We start from the raw sequence: 13,254 nt of genomic DNA, 5'->3' as shown, positions 1-13,254 counted from the left end.
ATTGGGATGATTTTAAGGAGCTTAAAAATCAAACAAAAACTGTTTGAGTTAATTGGTAAGCTTTCTTTCTGTTAATCAGGCCAGTGTTTCAGGTTTCAGTGAATTTGTAGCTGATGCAATCATATTTAGTTGATTTATCTTTTACTGAAGCCAATTCATAGAGTAGGGTATTTTATATAATTAATATCTGTTAGTCAAAATATTACATAGTGTTATTATTTTATATTAGTGCATACAGTATGTGAAAAACATATCTTGGTTATTTTTAACAAGATTTTTTACTGCATTTTATTTCTTACATTTTGCTGTAATGGCTGTTCAGTTGAAATTGTGGTTGTTTTGAAATGTATATATGCCGTGCAAACATTTGGGATCACTAAGATTTTTTTTTTAAATAAGTCAAAATACTGGAAAAATGTTATTGCAATTTAAAATAACGGTTTTCTATTTTAATATACTTTAATATATCATTTATTTCTGACGCAAAACTGAATTTTCAGCATCATTACTCCAGTTTCCGTGTCACACAATCCTCCAGAAATCATTCTAAAATGCTTTTTTATTATTAATGTTGGAAACAGTTGCGCTGCTTAATATTTTTTGCAACCTGTGATACTTTTTTTTTTACAGGATTCTCAAAAAAAAAGTAGAAAAAAAAAAGACAGCATTTATTCAAAATAGAAGTCTTTACTATCACTTTTAATCAATTTAACACATCCTTGTTGAATAAAAGTATTAATTTCTTTCAAATAAAACAAAGAGGGAAAAAAATTACTGACCCCAAACTTTGAACGGTAGTGTATATTGTTACAAAAGATTTCTATTTTAAATAAATGCTGTTATTTTTTAAAGTTTTATTCACCAAAGAATCCTGAAAAAAGTATTACAGGTTCCAAAAAAATATTGTTTTCAACATTCATAATAAATCAGCATATTAGAATGATTTCTGAAGGATCATGTGACACTGAAGACTGGAGTAATGATGCTGAAAATTCAGCTTTGCTTCACAGGAATAAATTAGATTTTAAAGTATAATAAAACAGAAAACCACTATTTTAAATGGCAATAATATTTCACAATATTACTGGTTTTTTTTCTGTATTTTTAATCAAATAAATGCAGCCATGATGAGCTGAAAAAAATGTATTTAAAAACATTAAAATCCCAAACTTTTGAATGACAGTGTTTATATTTTTTATTAAGTCAAAGCAAGTATTTTAATACCGTGATATATCTTGAATGTCAACAAAATGCTAAAAACATATTGAGAAATATACAGTATATACTGCCGATCATGTTTGGGGTTGGTAAGATTTTTTTTTTTTTTTTTTTACATTTTTGTCTCTGCTTACCAAGGCTGCATTTATTTGATTCCCAAACACAGTACAACAGATATGTAAAATATATTACAATTTAAAACAACCATTTTCTATTTTAATATATTACAAAATGTAAATTATTTCTGTGATGAAAGCTAAATATTCAATGTCAGCCATTACTCCAGTCAGTAGTGTCAAAAGATAATTCAGAAATCATTCTAATGTTGATTTGGTGCTCAAGTAACACTGCATAATTTCTGCGTAAACTTATGTATTTATTTATTTAAATAGAAAGTTCTAAAGAACAGCATTTATTTGAAATGAAAATGTCTTGTGGCTTTTTTAAAGTCTTCACCATCAAATTTAACGAATTTAATATGTCCTTGCTGAATAAAAGTATTACTATATGTATAATACACATTTTTTTGCCCAGCCCTAATAGTCACATGCGGTTAAGAATCCTCTCACAGAAGACAATTGTGAACAAACATCCAGGATTAGTACACTACATTCAACTAAAAAGAGATTTTAATTCATTTCACAAATAGAAACTTTCAAACAAGCATCTAATTCATGAAGATGATTCATCACTTATATACTTCACTACTTTGTTAGCGTTTACACTTGCCAGCTGTTAGTCGTCCTATGTGAGAACAGTTTTGGCTTTTTGAAAAGTCACACGAGAGAAAGGTGCCACAAAATGTTTCTAAAGCTGAACATCTTGTTAGCACTTTTCATCTCAAATTAGCATAAAATAACAATGTTTCAAAATAGGCTACAAGGCGTGTTCATAATGGTCTCTGATTTCTGTAAAAATAAGGTTATGTCGGCATGACTGCAAATAAACTAAATTAATTTTTTACACAAAAGTGCTATTTATTATGTATTAGTCTATAAACAGCAGCTTTAAAAAAATACATTAAAAGCCTGTTTGTGTCATGCCAGACGTGGTAAATATTTGAGCAGCAAACACTTACCCCTTTGTCTCGAGACTTGGAGTTGAATTTAACCGTCTTTAACCTGGCTCTTTCTTTTCTCTCCACCCTGAAGAGGAAGGGGACAAAGACAGGACGTGTATTTTTACTGTTAGACAGTTCATTATGTACACTAGCAGTCAAAAGTATTTGAACAGTATGTTTTTTTTTTAAAGAAGTCTCTTCTGCTCACTAAGCCTGCATAAAATAACTGTTTTCTTTTTGAATGTATTTTAAAATGTAATTTATTCTTGTGATCAAAGCTAAATTTTCAGCATCATTACTCCAGTCACATGATCCTTCAGAAATCATTCTAAAATGCTGATTTGCTGTTCAAGAAACATTTTTATTATTATTATTATCATCAATATTTAAATATTTAGGATTCTTTGATGAATAGAAATATCCAAAGATCAGCATTTTACTGTTTTTGCTGTACTTTGGATCAAATAAATGCAAGCTTGGCGAGCAGAGGAGACTTTTGACTGGTAGTGTACATGTGTATAAACATATGAAGCCTAAAATGTTTGCTTTTTGCAAGGATAGAGATACTTTAGTAAAACATAATTGTCTTGAAAAAGGATAAACATGTGCCATATGTAGTATTTATCACCATACCATCCTTAAAGTACATATTTTTATGTCTGAACATTAACATTCACAAGATGCTGATCTGAAGTGCTTCTTGGGAAGACTTTACATGAGATGTTTTGTTACAAAAATTGTGCTTTGATTGATCTAGATGATCTCTAACCTCCAAAATCCAAATAGGATGAAGTATCAAGACATATGACGCAGATCAGAAACTTTCACCAAGAGAAATCCCAACTTGCTTCTAAAAATACAGAGCATTGCTAGCTGTCCCCTGTGCTTCGAGACTAAAACGTCATCAGCGGGGAGACGACAGAAGCAAATTTTTAGAATGAGGTGAGAAGTCAATTATCAAGTTTCAATCAGCATACAGTTGGGTGGAGAGAATGAGAGAGAAACTCTCACAGCATCACACATGACTGCTGAAATATAAGGCTCTAATTAGACATTGGTGACAGTAAACCCATGACCTTGGCATAAATAGAGCAGACTTGTTTGTCTTGATGAATCTAAATTGATAGCTAGCATCTTCCTAAATACAATTCAATAATTTTGTCACACATTTGTATGTAACTCAGTAAGACTTTCCTCACTTATAACATCTCATATTTCATCCCACGCACAATAAGTACAATACGTTTTGCTAAAACTTTATTGCGGGCAAAATTGGTTGTGATGGAAAAGAAGCTATGACTGATCATTTACATTTGAGGTCATTAGTTTACATACACCTTGCAGAATCTGCAAAATGTTAATTATTTTACCAAAATAAGAGGGATCATACAAAATGCATTTTATTTTTTATTTAGTACTGACCTGAATAAGATATTTCACATAAAATACATTTACATATAGTCCACGAGAGAAAGTAATAGTTGAATTAATAAAAATGACCCTGTCCGAAAGTTTACATACACTTGATCCTAAATACAATGTTGTTACCTGAATGATCCACACTTGTGTGTTTTTTTTTTTTTTGTTTAGTGATAGTTGTTCATGAGTCCCTTGTTTGTCCTGAACAGTTAAACTGCCTGCTGTTCTTCAGAAAAATCCTTCAGGTTCCACAAATTCTTTGGTTTTTCAGCATTTTTATGTATTTGAACCTTTTTCAACAATGACTGTATGATTTTGAGATCCATCTTTTCACACTGAGGGCAACTCATATGCAACTATTACAGAAGGTTCAAACACTCACTGATGCACCAGAAGGAAACACAATGCATTAAGAGCAAGGGGTGTAAACTTTTGAACACAATGAATATATGTAAATGTTTCTTATTTTGCCTAAATATCATATTTTTTTCATTTAGTACTGCCCTTCAGAACCTACAGAAGATACTTGCATGTTTCCCAGAAGAAAAATAAGTTAAAATTAGCATGATCTTTAAAGGTTTTCAATGCATTAAGATGTGTTTCCTTCTGGAGCATCAGTGAGTGTTTGAACCTTCTGTAACAGTTGCATATGAGTCCCTCAGTTGTCCTCAGTGTGAAAAGATGGCTCTCAAAATCATACAGTAATTATTCGAAAGGGTTCAAATACACAAGAATGCTGAAAAACCAAAGACCTTAAGAATTTTTCTGAAGAACAGGAGGCAGTTTTACTGTTCAGGACAAACAAGGGACTGTCAATCATTCAGGTAACAACACAGTTTTAAGAATCAAGTGTATGTAAACTTTTGAACAGGGTCATTTTATAATTTCAACTATTATTTTTTCTTTTGGACTATGTAAATGTCTTTATGTGAAATGTCGTATTCAGGTCAGTACTAAATTAAAAAACATGCATTTAAAAAAAAACATGATTTTTGTTAAATAATTAACTTTTTGCAGATTCTGCACGGCGTATGTAAACTTTTGACCTCAACTCTTTATCATTTTCACACAATAAATGTTAAAAGCTTTTGATTATTTGACTCTTTGCTGAAGCGTACAGCTAAATCTATACATAAAAGACATTTTAAAAGCAGCAAAACTAAATAATGACTGCATGGAAACTCTCCAAGCAGTTTTAACAGGAGAAAAAAAAAAAACAATAATCAAATATAGTTTCAATAAAAAAATTAAAACCCCTGAGGACATAAAAGTGCTTGATTGAAGGAACACCCCACATTCTTCAAACAGTTTTCTATCTCTAGCTACTTAGTAGCTAGTTAAAATCCTCATCACACAGAGAAAACTATTACTTTTACTTCAACTTTCACTAAATGTAAGCATATATAGTCTCAAATATGATCATTCCTGAATGCCACTGTGCAGATACTGTATGTGTGCTCATTGCTCATTATTACAAATTACATTGCATAAAGCATAGTAATTAAACCAAAATGAAGAAAGGCAGTGAACTGAAACGGAAGACATTAGAGGAGAAGACTATGAGTTGTGGGTAATGTGGCATTAAATGCACAATTGCATTAATCACTGTAAAGAGGGTTAACTGAACTATATTTCTACAGTACAATGTGCTCTGGAATGCATGAGGGCACAGCCTACCTCTTCTTGCTGGGAATGACGCCCATCTCCTCCATCTCGCCATCTGTAGTCACATGCCGCGCTTGCCACCACTCCTCGTCCGAGGCATTCAGGACATGGAGGATGTCGCCGAAGCGGAAGTTCAGCCCCTGACTGGGCAGGCCGGAGTCTTTAGTTATATCATAATCAAACAGGGCTCTAAAGAGAGAGAGAGAGAATTTAATAAGAATGATTTCTCAGAGAAACAAACAAACAAGACAGCAAAAAGCCAATGAATGTTAAAGGATTAGTTCACTTCCAGAATAAAAAATTCTGGATAATTTACTCAGCCCTACGTCATCCAAGATGTTCACGTCTTTCTTTCTTCAGTCGAAAAGTAATTAAGGATTTTGAGGAAAACATTCCAGGAATTTTCTTCATATATATATATATATATATATATATATATATATATATATGTGTGTGTGTGTGTGTGTGTGTGTGTGTGTGTGTGTGTGACCCTGGACCACAAAACCAGTCGCTGGGGTATATTTGTAGCAATAGCCAAAAATACATTGTATTGGTCAAAATTATTGATTTTTCTTTTATGGCAAAAATCATTAGGAAATTAAGTAAAGATCATGATCCAATTTTTTGTAAAATTCCTACTATAAATATATCAAAATGTAATTTTTGATTAGTAATATGCATTGTTAAGAACTTAATTTGGAGAACTTTAAAGGTGATTTTCTCAGTATTTACATTTTTTTGCACCCTCAGATCCCAGATTTTCAAATAGATGTATCTCGGCCAAATATTGTCCTATCCTAACAAACCATATATCAATAGAAAGCTTATTTATTGGACTTTCATATGATGTATACATCTCAGTTTTGTAAAATTTAACCTTATGACTGGTTTTGTGGTCCTGGGTCATATATATGAACTTCAATGGAGATCAGTAGGTTGAAGGTCCAAATTGCAGTTTCAATGCAGTTTCATAGGGGCTCTACACAATCCCAGCCGAGGAATAAGGGTCTTATCTATAGCGAAACAATCGGTCATTTAAAAAAAAAAAAATGTAAATAACCAGTCGCTTCACTAGACAACAGCCTTATTCCTCTGCTGGGATTGTGTATAGCCCTTTGAAGCTGCATTGAAACTGCAATTTAGACCTTCAACCCATTGATCCCCATTAAAGTCCACTATTTGGAGAAAAATCCGGGAATGTTTTCCTCAAAAACCTTAATTTCTTTTCAACTGAAAAATATAAAACTCCCACATAAAAATGCTCCTGAAAAACATGACATTTCAAATGGAATACTTGTTGGAATACTAGTTTTTCTACCAAACACAAATTGCTAAAATATTTTCAAATGTGTTTTTGCTTCTCAAAAACTTCCGTATCTTCTATTGGTAGAACAAACTGAGAGTCCCACCTCAAAACTTATGCTATTGGTTGAGCTAATGCTGCTGTGTTTAACCGGTCTAAATATTTAAATAGTTTATATTAAGCTAGAATAGGAAACTTTATTACAACAACAACAAAAAAACACGCACTTCAGTTTTAGAGATGCAGTAGCAAAAACAGCCTTTATTTTAAAGGTCAGAGGGAAGGTAAAAATGGGGCATGTCAAACTAAATTATAATTTTCGGGGAAGAATGAAACCTTTTCTTAAGAAAAAGACAAAAGCCTCTAGACGGTGCGCACAAGATTCTATGAATATTAAACAATTATAAACACATTGAATCCATTGAAACCATCTTGCAAAGCCAGTCTTCCTAACTCATTTGCCCTCAGACAGATTCCCTGAGCTGTTAAGTAGGCCACTGCTGTTCGGTCCATGTGTGCATGTGCATTTAAGAGAACTGGAGCTGAAGTAACTAGCTGTCCAAGGTCTTGACTAGCTTATCTCGGTTTCCTCATCAATTATGAAGCACTTCCAGGAGGAAGTCAGGGCATCTGAAAAGCTTATGGGAGCTTTATGGAACATACAGACAGCAAAGCCTTCTTTAACCCTCACATGCATATAAAGAACCCTTATTTAACTCTTCAGCAAATGATCCAGATGATTTCTCTACGCTCTTAATCTGCTTAGAGGTGTAATAGGCTACATTTGTATCCTTGAGCACTTAAAGCAGAGACCTTAAGTCATAGCAAAAGGGCCTGCAGAACAAAGATTAAAAGCTTAATCTGTGTAGATACAAGGATTTAATGTAATATCAGATCATAAAACTGGTGTCTCTTTTGGAAAGGTCAAAATATTTGTGGTCTGACAGCCAGTGGAACAATTAAACATCTTTAAATGCATTTAGTAGACACTTACCTGAAAATATCACTGATTAATGTTCCATTAGTGAAGAAAAAGGCCTAAATACACAATTTCTTAGCACATCATGTTATACATGTCACCAGTGGCCTAGTAAACCTTGACTTTGTGTCAGAAACATGCTGTGGGGAATATAAAGCCAAAGATGACTGCAGTTCTACCTGCATCCTTGTGTATAAAGTATAAATCTTTTAGAAACAACCACAAACCACATCCTAACATGTAAAAGTTCACAATAAACCAAACTTGAGCAAACAGCCACACTGTAACATCCACTTTAGAGACAGAATATTTATGGAAGCCCTTTTTACTCATTTCCATCACTGTTTGTTTCCATTAATCACTCATTATATCCACTTACTATGGTAAACATTCTGCTGTATGTCCTTCAATTAAATTCTTCTGATGACCAATTTGATTAATATTTTTCAGAACGCATACATAAATATACGCAGGGACAATATATTATGGGAGCTGAATGTGACCTACACAGCTGAAAAATCACATTAGGTTTTAAATCAGTGAATAATGCATGCATGTGTAGAGAATCCAGTGCCCAGGGGCTTTTGAATCCTCAAAATGTCAAAGCGGTTCTTAATAAAACATAAGAGCAGCAACCTGAGAGCTGAAGTATACAGTCGAACAAAAGCAGGAGCAGTTTCACATAACAATCCTGATTGCCTGATCGTCTTAACTGCTACCGATGTGCTAGGCTATGAGCAATAGGAGTTTGTAAACACAAGGTGGTAAAAAGATCGACAATGGCTCTGAAAACATGGCAAACTTTCAATCAATACAAAGCCCTTCATGTCTCGCCTCAGAGTTACTGCCTGAAATGATGTGATTCAATCTACTATGTAACCACTGGCCTGAATGTTCTGAAAGCAACACACACAAAAACAACTACAACACAGGCACACTTCAGAGAATGACATATTCACATAAGGGGCCGTCTATGACGCAGCAGCGGCAGACAAAACAATGCACATGAAAAAATACAAGAAGGCTGGTCAAATATTAATTAAAAAGCCATAACAGATGACCAATTTTTATGTCGCAAGGGTTTTAGTGACGGACTGTGACCTATGTGAATATGCATGTAATACTTCTTTATAGACATTACACCCTATTGTGTTATGAAGCCATCGATGAAAATGCTTCTATTTTGCATTTTTATACATTTTTCAAATCACATATGAGGATGAAATTAAAATCTTTGCATTTAAAGCGTGTCAATGTTATGTTATGATAATGGATTTTGAAACACAGATTTTAGATATAAGTATTATAGTGCTGTCAAAATTAGCGCATTAACGCAGATGACTAATTTATCCAGTTTAATGGTGTTAAAATACTTAACGCAGTTAATGCAGCGGCAGGGCTAGTGTTGGCCACCCCACTCACAACTGCTCCTTCTTTCTCTTATTCTTGACAAGATGTGTGTTTACATAGTCGCAGAATGTCTTTAAGACCATCAAATGGGAAACTTTTCAAACGCATGCTCCAACTTCACCTGCCAGGCGCTAGTCAAACAAGCGCAGAAAAGGTACAGGTGACGAGGCAGCTTCAGTAAAACAACAGTGAACTTCGGTAAAATGAGATTTTGTTATACTGTGCTCACAGCATGCAATCTTCAGTTGTACATACAAATGCAGCAGCACATGCTGTAGCCTGTATCATTTCAATAAAGTGCGAATGAAAGTATGAGCATGCGTGTCACATCCGCGTCACGTTCAGCAGCGGCAGCTCTTAAAGTGATAGCAGCCAAATAACCCAATAATGCTGTGATGTCTATTAATCAAAGAACAAAAGAAAAAAAGAGGAAATAAGTAACTTTCGTAGGTTTAAGTATTCATCTGTATTTAATTTAGTATTTGTTTTTGATAACTTTAGTTATCAGTGTTTGATAACTTTATTCAATTTCTTCATGTTTCCTACTTGCTTACTACATGACAGAAGTTGATATTTTTTAAAGTCCAATAAATGTTCAAATTGATAGATAGCTCTCTAGATAGCTCCCGTATACATATTAAAAGACAAATTACTTTCACCCCAAATACTATTTAGTTGTAATTCTACATTTTTAAAATTTGCCACTATCCTACGTTTTGCTCATTTGTCAGTAAGTTTTTTTATTTACTAATTTAAAACACAATAAAATTTAATATGCTCCCTTATTCTTTTATATATGTGACCCTGGACCACAGTCTTAAGTAGCACTGGTATATTTGTATATTATAATAGCCAAAAATACATTGTATAAGTCAAAATGATAAATTTTTCTTTTATGCCAAAAATCATTAGGATATTAAGTAAAGATCATTCTCCATTAAGTTATTTTGTAAATGTCCTACCACAAATATAATAAATAAAAACTAAATTTTTGATAAGTAATATGCATTGCTAAGAACTTTATTTGGTCATCTTTAAAGGCAATTTGGATTTTTTTGCATCGTCAAATATCAGATTTTCAAATAGTTCTCAAAATATTGCCCTATCCTAACAAAGCTTATTTATTCAGCTTTCAGATGATGTATAAATCTCAATTTAAAAAACTGACCCTTATTACTGGTTTTGTGGTCCATATTTTAATATGTACAATATGTCTGATATGTCAGAATAAGCATACTGTTTGAATTTTTACATAAATATTGTGTTACACTGAATGACAATGTAACATTATTTCAACTAAATTTTGACATTTTATTCTACAAAAACGTATTTGAAACCTTAAAAATTGAACACTTTACCTTACATTTAATGTGCTTTCTATGGACATAAAATCACTTGATCATAAAAGCTCTAAGGAATTAAGGATCTTAGCATGACTGGAAGACCAAACATAACTAGTTGAAGCTCACCTGACATACAGGGTCCTCTTCTGACTAGTCCGCAATGAGCCGGAGCCTGAACTAATACTGCTGTTCATCATCTGCTCCCGTAGATCATGGATTTTGGCTTCAAACCGACTGTACTCTGTTGGAAACACAGAAAACAACATTACACGTGCTGTCCTGCTGAGAACAGATAAACAACACAGAAAAAACCCTCAAACACCTACAGCCTCAGGGTGGATCGGTAATATCGATAGAGATGGAAGAAAGAAAAGCCAGAAAGAGAGAGAAACAAAGATTGTGAGGTTTACAGCATCTGGAGAAAGTATAGGATCTCTCAAATGCATAAACACTAAACAGCAGACAGATGTATCAACATACGCACAGCTGTGCAAGCCATAAAGTGGTAGAGAGGACGGATATAGAGTAGTCTGATATGTTGGAGAAATCTTATTTAATTCGATCCAGTGAATTCATCATCATCCATTCCCAGGACTCAAACTGCGTGAGGAAGGTTTGCTCACGCTAGACTGAAACAGTGAAAATGTTCATGAATTATTCAGTGGTTTAACCCACTTAACGCTCCTGCTTTTTCCCTATGTTTGACCCTTAGAGAACACAAGACATTCAAACTACAGAACATGAAACGTTGCCATTATAGTGTGATGAAGAGCTCAGGACAGGTTTGAACCATCAAGACAATTTCTCGTTTTGAAGAAAAAGTCAGTGAAACATGAGAAGGCAACTCCAAAAGAAAATAAAAAACAAAACCCTCAAACACCACAAAAGCCTTAATAATTCAACCATCTCACTACAAATAGCATTCAATTAAGTTGAAAGTAAATCACCATACTTACATGCTCTTTTCTCAGAGCCGCGCTGGAGTCCACAGTAAGTGAAAGTTTCTGAGCGTTTCCTCTGTGTCTGTCTCTCTACCCCTCCATGTGGGAGTTCAACTGTGTTGTGGTGCTGAAGGACAGCTCCAAATCACACACAGCTGCTCTCGGTGCACGAATGTGTGTTTGAGCGTGTGTATGCGTGCGTAACTTGCCTTAGTTGGACGCTTCCACGCAAAGCCTCTCTGAGCACCTACAGCACGGCAACATAACAGATGCTAATGGACTAAACAGTGCTTGAATTGCTCACTCACCCCTCCCTACGCCCTCACTCTCTCTCTCGCTCTCCCTTTCTTTTCTTGTTGAAGTCACAGCCCTAACCCATGTTGGCTTGTTTAGCACAAAACCGTGCTTTCGTTTCACCAAGCAAAACAAAGAAAGTAAATATGAATAGAGAGTAAACTAACAACAGGAGAAATGTACTAAGAGTACTAAGGCGCATGATGATATTTGTAAGAAATGGAGGTTTGGTGAAAGCACATAGGTTCTAAAAGGATCCTCTATTGGGGTACAACAAATTTAGCCCAACTGTATGCACAGCACACATGGTTGAACATGTTGGTAATCCACAGGATTCATTTGGGAAAAGGATTTAGGCAGGTCAAAGAAGCAGCACAAAAAATATGCTAAATGTATCATTACAGCTATTCTCATAGCTTCATAAAATTACAGTTGAACCACTAAATCGCATGGACTATTTTATTAATGTCCTTACTACCTTTCTAGGCATTGAATGTGTCAGTTGTGTTGCTATCTATGCAGGGTCAGAAAGTGCTCAGATTTTATCATAAATATCTTAATTTGTGTTTTTAAGATGAATGAAGGTCCTACAGGTTTGGAACGGCATGAGTAATAAATGACAGAATTTTCATTTTTAGGTGAACTAGCTCTTTAAATAATGGTGCAATACCAGTAAACTGACTATTGCAAACCTGACTTTGCAAGATTCATGCAAGTACTCTACTCCTATAAATTTAGCGTCTGAAATAGAAACTCCTACAAATGCTTATGCATTAAGGTCAGCTGCAAAATAACGGCATCTATGCCTTTACATTGCTGATTTGTCACTTTGTGTCTTTGGTAAATCTTGTAGTAGTTTTTAAATGCCAAAAGAAGGTTTGCGCTGGCACAAGCTTTTAGTAAACCGGAGTGGAATATATCAATTTTTTTATTTATGTTTATTTTTATGTAGTATTTGAGAGACAAACCAACTAATAATCGCACACCACAAAATTGATAAAATTCACATTTCAAATTTATCAGTCACTTTTTTTCTACAAAAGACTAACAGAATGGAAAGTGATATTAAAAGGACACCCAAAAATGAAACTTCTGTCATCACATCACATCTCTCAATACATTATATTTTATGTAAATTTAATGCTGTATATCAGAGCGCTGCCTTTGTATTTTTGACTGAATTGCCTAGCAATTTTTATGACTGCTGTGATGGTGATTAGTTTCATCACTATTAGATAGTGGCAAGATAATTTTTTTATGAGTGAGTCAGCAGTAAAGACTTTTTACTTTCAATGACTTGTAAGACGCAGACAACAAATGACCTAAGCAGCACTTTCATCAGAAATCACCCTTAACAAATGAAAGAATAGTATGACAAAGATATCGCTTTCCTTAGCGGAGGTTTAAACTAATGTTTTATTTTGAATATGAGATCAATTTTAACAATGTTGAACGTGTCAGTTGCATTTATCTCTATGTCGCTTACGGATTTCATCAAAAATATTTAATTTGTGTTCCGAAGAGGAACGAAGGTCTTACGGGTTTGAAATGATATGAGGGTGAGTATGACAGGATTTTCATTTTTGGGTGAACTATCCTTTTAAGGACACAGGAAAAACAAT

At 34.0% G+C, this 13,254-nt stretch overlaps 1 protein-coding gene across 14 annotated transcripts in view; it reads right to left on the bottom strand.

Annotated features, from left to right (window-relative positions):
• dlg1a (discs large MAGUK scaffold protein 1a) overlaps positions 1 to 13,254 on the bottom strand; it is an 81,749-nt gene that overhangs the window by 13,641 nt on the left and 54,854 nt on the right. For 13 of the 14 annotated variants that reach the window (XM_073851352.1, XM_073851353.1, XM_073851358.1 and 10 more), the window contains 3 exons: positions 10,524 to 10,638; positions 5,375 to 5,551; positions 2,297 to 2,363 (listed from right to left, as the gene is read on the bottom strand). In XM_073851352.1, the coding sequence (XP_073707453.1) occupies positions 2,297 to 2,363; positions 5,375 to 5,551; positions 10,524 to 10,638 (359 nt within the window). Of the gene's footprint in view, positions 1 to 2,296; positions 2,364 to 5,374; positions 5,552 to 10,523; positions 10,639 to 11,353; positions 11,619 to 13,254 lie in introns of those variants that run through there. The other variant, XM_073851357.1, reaches the window with a different exon arrangement.

This window comes from Garra rufa, chromosome 12, assembly GCF_049309525.1.
Source record: "Garra rufa chromosome 12, GarRuf1.0, whole genome shotgun sequence".
Taxonomy (NCBI): domain Eukaryota; kingdom Metazoa; phylum Chordata; class Actinopteri; order Cypriniformes; family Cyprinidae; genus Garra; species Garra rufa.
This window is presented reverse-complemented; position numbering and strand designations above follow the sequence as displayed.